The 7,344-nt window shown below is 36.8% G+C and overlaps 1 protein-coding gene across 1 annotated transcript; it reads right to left on the bottom strand.

Moving 5' to 3' along the window:
* Nucleotides 1–5,903: 5,903 nt before the first annotated feature.
* LOC142986353 (uncharacterized) lies at nt 5,904–7,344 on the bottom strand. The gene is made up of 3 exons (XM_076134811.1): nt 7,201–7,344; nt 6,109–6,190; nt 5,904–6,047 (listed from the first exon to the last, which is right to left on the bottom strand). The coding sequence occupies exons 1-3, from the start codon at nt 7,342–7,344 to the stop codon at nt 5,923–5,925; spliced, it is 351 nt and encodes a 116-aa protein (XP_075990926.1). The 3' UTR covers nt 5,904–5,922.

Here is a 7,344-nt window from a genome sequence, read left to right as displayed (position 1 = left end):
AACATGATCGTTACTGAAATCTGATTAGGACGTCACTTGTACTGTGACACTATCGCCTGTGCACGACAATTTATTAATTTAACAGAGAAAAACCCACCACTAATCTGAATATAAATATTTTGGCTGTTGCTGGAGCTGCTGCCGCGGCTGCCGAGAGCCTCAATCGGCGCAAATACACAAACTTAGTTGGTGGCTATGTGTTTGAGCCGTTTGGGGTTGAGACGCTGGGACTAAGGGGCCCGAGCACCCATTTACTTGTCAAAGGTTTAAGCTTATCGCCTGGTCGACACTTCCCGTGACCAGAATGCTGGCCCAGCATTTATTTAGCACAAAGTATTAGCATTGCCATGCAACGTGGCAATGCTGCCAGCATTCTGGGAACGATCCCGGTAGACAGCGATGCGGAGGAGTACTTCGACGCATAGGGCTTTCTCCTTTTCTTTTCCTTTTTTTATGTTTTAGATTTTGTTTATATAATAGTACCTACCACTTCACAATATATCAGTGAATTTTGAATTACATCTCCGTGCAACTAAGCTAGGGTTGAGAGCGTCACACTCTCGTTGCTAAGCCGGATTAATTTATTGTTAAGACCACCCTTGAAGATATATGTACAATCTGAAGATTACTATACTTGAGCTAGGTACTTCTATAACACTCTTAGTTATACCTAAATCCTACTTATGGTATTGTAACCAACCTCTCGTCTTTACTACCTGTGACTCATTATCTATACCCATTGATCAGTAAACGATCAGTCAGCTACCTATAAGCATTATTTGCGCGAACATGCATGGGTGGCCATTTAAAAGAAATTACTCTGAGCCTTAATCCCGCGATCCTAGTTGTTGTTAATAAAGTAACAGTCGTTAAGCTCTTGTCAAAGGACTTTGGGATACTTAAACAACTTGAAGAATGCAATGGTTTTCGTTCTCGCTGTCACTTAAAAAGAAACAAGAAGGGGCTAGGAAAATGACTAATTTCTAATTACTCTCTCTTACATCAGCCGTCCAGAAACATCAAATAATTTTCTTGTGTCACTAAATTCAATAAAAAACTGCATCTTGACCAAAAAATGTATGTCTCACTGTATAAATACGGTAATCAAAGTAAAACCCTTATTCGCGGCAGTTCTTTGTTACAGCACCTAATTATTGCCTCTTTTATTTTGTTAAGTATTTTAATTGTGTGAATGCTCATTGTCATATTTTATTCACAATCTTGTATCCTTCACAGCTGTTATGTAGCGACATTACAGCGTATCTTACGCGTGCAGACTACGGTCAGATTCTCGTATTACAAATATTGAAACCATGAAATACACGTTAACCTTGATGAAACCAACCATACAAAAGATAAAGCCGAATAAAAGACAAGTAACATGTTTATAAAAGAGTGTGTGATTCATGTTCACGTGTGTATCTCATAAATCACCCTTCATTCAGACGATAATACTGGCCGCGACAATGTTCCTTTAAATAGCCATTGAGACTATTGTAAATATTGTCCATTCTAGTTTTGTTATTTAAATACGTGAATATAAAACGGGTTACTGTCAACAGGATTCTTTGCCCACAATTATCCCAACCCTCAGCACTTACAATACTGCCGTACCCCTTTCAAGCTCCAGATGTCTCATGCAAATCGCTTCGCTAAAAGTAATAAAAAGTAAACAGTATTATTATGTACAACTCAAAGGAAGAATTTCTTTGAACAACATTATTAAGCTTTTTAATTAGACTATTTCGTCGACATAGACACTGACCAATTCTAAAAAGTGTTCTACACTTAAACGCCTTATCGCTATATTTTATTAGCGTATTTATTAAATAAGATGAGAGATCTCATGATATCTCGGGCGTAATCAAGACTTACCGTTGAAAAAGAATTTGGAGTTTTTCATAAAAGTTATTATGAACTTTAAAAGTAAATGATAGACGTGGAAATAAAAAGTACGCGGGTTTTTTGCGAGACGACCTTATTCGCCTATGTGTCACCTTAAAAATATCTTCAAGTACCTACGTGTTTATAGATAAAGATAAGGCTTCGATGATTGTTAGTATCGATGTCATCGGTCTAGAATAAATAAATGAATTTCAATTATGTAGAAGATCAAGGCAAGGGCTGGCACTCGAGGCAAGGGTGTAGAGCATGTCTTTACGTGAAGAGAAAAAAGTGCAAGATTTACATTCTATCTTCAAAAAAGTATCGTCTGTTTATAATGAAAAATATTGTTAAAATACCTGCAGCGTACGACACACTTTTCTACACTAATTGAGTTATATTGCTCATGATTCTGAATTTTTAGATCAAATATAACGATTTTAACATCTCGTCTTCGATTTGTAGTAAATTTCTTGGTTGTTGAAGTCGATAGCGAAGACAAAGATATGGGCTGCCTCCAGTACACTGGTACCAATGCATTTTTAAGTACTTGAGTAAATTATTTTAAGTTTTATGTTCCATTGTTTGTTCTTTGTGGTCATGATTTTGGGTAGACAAATAAAACATTTGTAAAGCATATGCATAAAAATATATGAATTCAATCTCCTCAGTTTTTTTTCATAATAACAAGTATTTTTTTTTTAAAACGTAATATTAGAATGACTCATTTAATTTCATCTCTTCAGAGAAGTATTGAGTAACCCGGGGAAGAAAAATACAGGGGTTCTCTTAACAATGAAATAAACTCTGCATAGCAACGACAAGATGTGATCTTAGCTCCACCCCTTATCTTTAAATGCTGAAATGATTATGAATCTTATTTGGACGTAGACAAAACTCACATTACTAAAAGACTTCGTGAAAGAGTTTCTAGAAGTTTCGACATCTTGTAGCGTTTTAATATAACTGATATTACTAACAGTATAAGGTTCAAAATTACTTCAGCAGATAAGAACAAGTAGGGGTGGGGTCCCCTCTGTAATAAATAGTGGTGCATGCGCGGTAGTGTGTCAGTGCGAGTGACGCCATCAGACAGACGCCACTCGGCGACTCCCGCGCGCCCCGAGCACTCCTGCCGCCGCTACTGCTGCACCACAGAGCAGCCAGCACCACACGCGACATGCTCGCAGCCTGCCACAACTACAACGTGCCCATACTATCACCATACACAGGTATTTATTATTAAGTTATCAGTTGACTAGCGGAGCCGCCAGTTCTACAATCATTATTGTATTGCAGACATTTTACTTCAGATCCTTTTAAATTATGCATTGAGACATTTTATTAATTTTTTTTCCAGATGGCGCGCGGCGTGAACGCGACGAGCACGCAGCGCCGCCGCCGCTAACACGCGTCCTACTATTTGGTGAAACGACAAATACAGGTACGTTATTATTACGTATTTTAGTCTCAGTTTTGTGTCCTTCAGAATTAATTCTCACATTTAAAACTTTTAACTTAACGTTTCGTAGCTTTGATGTTATTCCTCTATACATAACTAATACTCTATTTCCTCTCAATTATTCTCATTGTTAAACAATTATCTAACACGTACTTATGTGTTTGTTTCAGTGTTCAGCAAACCATCTGCAACAAAGAACACGGTGTCTTTAATCTCATCAAATATTCTATCAACATATGAAAATGCTTCAACAATGTTGGATAGAAATCGTGAGGTAGTTTCCGGAGCACCATGAAGCCGTGGCCGCAGGCTTCTTTACCACACCCTTGGAAAGCTCGACTAGATGTTGTGAAAACAAATTGCGGAGATACAATACAAGTTATTGGATGCTGCTTACACCGTAGTGAGTGAGCTGCGTGTCGAAGAGCTCTGTTCCGTCACAACACTTCATACTTTACTACTCGAGGCGCCCACAGCCAGTTGCGCTCACCCGTAGGTAAACGATCAGTGGGTTAAGCAAACCGGCACGGTCGTTTCATAAATGGGTGACCGCATATAGAGCCATCTGAACTGGGCGTCTCCAAGTTGAAGAAATAATATCAGGATTTCAAATACGCTTTAAAAGTTCATGAAATAAAAGATGGTTCACTATGACTTCGGCATGTTCTCAAAGTGAATTTATCAGCAATACCGAGTCGTCTCGAACCGAACCGCCTCCTGCAATAGATTCCGAGTCATCACTTGACTTGCGAGCGCTGTTAACTGGTAAAGAGATTCAGCACACAGGCACTGACAGCAACGCCGTACTAGCACCAGCCTTCTCCACAAGCACCTATCCAGAATTCGGTCGCCTGACTGCAAATCGAGAGAATGTCACTCAACGTCGCTGAACTCCGACAGCAACAGTCGCGTCGAGATCAGCTCATAACTCTTCCAACACATGCCACGCTCAAGAAGTCCGAAGATTCTGCTTCTACCACTCATTATTCGGCGACAGAGCACGCCGATGCCAGGCGCCAAGCACTCACATGCGAAGAAACTAACCAAGACGTATTTTCACTAAAAGTAATTTGGACAATCGTAAGTGTCAGCATTTAATCAAAATCAATAAATGATTATATTTTGAATTTGTATTTTTTTTATACGTGCCTTCATTTACAATCATGTCTTTCTTCCCAATAGGTGTAGACAGAGCACTGTTAGCCTATAAAGCTACACAATGCCACGTTTGACAATATTTTGAAGGATCGAAATATCGGTGAAAGTAGTGACAGTGGCTTACTTATAACCTACAAAACTACAAGAACCCTTGCATCGCATTACTGACTTTTACTGTATGCTAGTAAGATAAACAGTTTAAAAGTTCTGTATTCTCACAGGTCAAAATGTAAGAAAAATTAAGTTTCCTTGCAAATAAATTGAGTACAATCTATAAGTGCAATGATTTAACAGTAAGAAACACCTTCAATGAAATAGGTAACTCATGTTAGTCATCAAATAAATTATTTAAAAGTAGTTAGGTTTGCACATCAATAACATAAAATATGCGCATTTATATGGAATGAGAACACTATAAGTAACTAGATGTTTATGTCTAATTGTAAAATGGTACACAGATGGTTTCTTTCATCAATAAATTAGAATTGCTCTTGACGAACATATCAACTTCAAATATATTACGGAAAGTATAGTTAGAGGTTTTCAAAAAACGGATTTCACTAATCTGTAGATTTGAATTCAAAGATATTGTTTATGCATTTCTTTTTAGATCTGTATATTATCTCTCTCTAGGTTGAGCGTTCTCAGAAGAGTACATCAAGTTTAAGAATACACTAAGATATTGTTTTATCTGACACGGCTTAGCAAAGTAAAAGATTGAAGAAACTTTCGTTAAGCCGTTTGGGCTCGTGCTTTTGTATGAGAACAGCTTATATTTTACCGGCTAAGCCTTTAAGATTATATTTGAATTAAATCCCTCAGATTCCTGAAAACCCTATTTTTATATGATACTATGTGAAATACCTACTACACAATAGGCGATGTCTTGAAAAAGATCTTATGGGAAAAAGGCGTAATTGTATGTTTGTATAAAATACTATACCGGCCGTCCTGTATGACAAGTTGTGTGAATGTGAATGATGCAAGACAAGCCTGTTAGGATGGTACCAAGTGGCGTTTTTTTGGTCGCTGTCTACCGTACAAAGGCATATTTTTATGTATGTATGTATATAATAGTAATTCTAACATCACCTTATATAAAATATTTATAGTTGTCGCTGTGTTATAATGCCCTCATTAACAATTTTCATCTAAATGTGCTTATATTTATCTGTGTGTAAACTGAACATCTTTTAAACAAAATTATCAACCTATTAATATTTGTCATCTTACATGAATTACCTATCTTCATTGAAAATGTTTTGTGGAGAGAAAAAATAAGGCTAATTTTAAAAACAAACACAATCAATTTAAATTAAATCATTTATTATACGGCACTAATGAGAGATCACTTTGAGTTTTCTAAACATCTAGCCGAGCTTCCCAAGGGTGTGGAAAAGAAGCCTCCGGCCACGGCTTCATGGTGCTCCGGAAACTACCTCACGATTTCTATCCAACATTTCTACTGTATTTTCATATGTTGATGCAATATTTGATGAGATCAAAGACACCGTGTTCTTTGTTGCAGACGGTTTGCTGAACACTGAAACAAACAAATAAGTACGTGTTGTATTTATTATTACACAAAAGTAATGATAACGTACCTAGATTTGTTGTTTCACCAAAAAGTAGGAGGCGTGTTAGCGACGGCGGCGCTGCGTGCTCGTCGCGTTCACGCCGCGCCATCTGGAAATAAATAAAGTTAAAATTAATAAAATGTCTCAATGCATAATTTAAAAGGATCTGAAGTAAAATGTCTGCAATATAATACCTAATGATTGTAGAACTGGCGGCTCCTCTAGTTAACAGACATATAAGGCTTAGCCGGTAAAATATAAGCTGTTCTCATACAAAAGCCCGAGCCCAAACGGCTTAACGAAAGTTTCTTCAATCTTTTGCTAAGCCGTGTCAGATGATACAATATCTTATTGTATTCTTAAACTTGATGTACTCTTCTGAGAACGCTTAACTTCGAGGGATATAATATACAGATCTAAAAAGAAATGCATAAACAATATCTCTGAATTCAAATCTACAGATTCGTGAAATCCGGTTTTGAAAATTTTCAAAACCTATAACTATACTTTCCGTAATATATTTGAAGTTGCTATGTTCGACAAGAGCAATGCTAATTTATTGATGAAAGAAACCATCTGTGTACAATTTTAAAATTAGAAATAAACATCTAGTTAGGTACTTATAGTGTTCTCATTCCATATAAATTCATTTTATGTTAATGATGTGCAAACTTAACTACTTTTAAATAATTTATTCGATGACTAACATGAGTAACCTATTTCGTTGAAGGTGAATAATGTTAAATCTTATCACTTATAGATTGTACACAATTTTTGGCAAGGAAACTTTATTTTTCTTCTATTTTGGACTGTGAGTGTATAAAAACAAAAGATTTTAACTGTTTATCTTACTAGTATACTGTTAAAGTCAGTAATGCGATGCAAGGGTCTTGTAGTTTCGTGGGTTGAGCCCCTGTCGCTACTTTCACCAATGTTTTTACCATGATATTACCTTCAAAATATTGTCAAACGTGGCATTATGTATATAGCTTTAGGCTAACGGTGCTCTGTCTACACCTATTGGGAAGAAAGGCGTGATTGTAAATGAAGGCACGTATAAAAAAAATACAAATTCAAAATCAAATCATTTATTGATTTTGATGAAATGCTGACACTTACGATTGTCCAAATTACTTTTAGTGAAAATAAGTACGTGTTGGTTAGTTTCTTCGCATGTGAGTGCTTGGCGCCTGGCATCGGCGTGCTCTGTCGCCGAATAATGAGTGGTAGAAGCAGAATCTTCGGACTTCTTGAGCGTGGCAT

This window comes from Anticarsia gemmatalis, chromosome Z, assembly GCF_050436995.1.
Source record: "Anticarsia gemmatalis isolate Benzon Research Colony breed Stoneville strain chromosome Z, ilAntGemm2 primary, whole genome shotgun sequence".
Taxonomy (NCBI): Eukaryota; Metazoa; Arthropoda; class Insecta; order Lepidoptera; family Erebidae; genus Anticarsia; species Anticarsia gemmatalis.
This window is presented reverse-complemented; position numbering and strand designations above follow the sequence as displayed.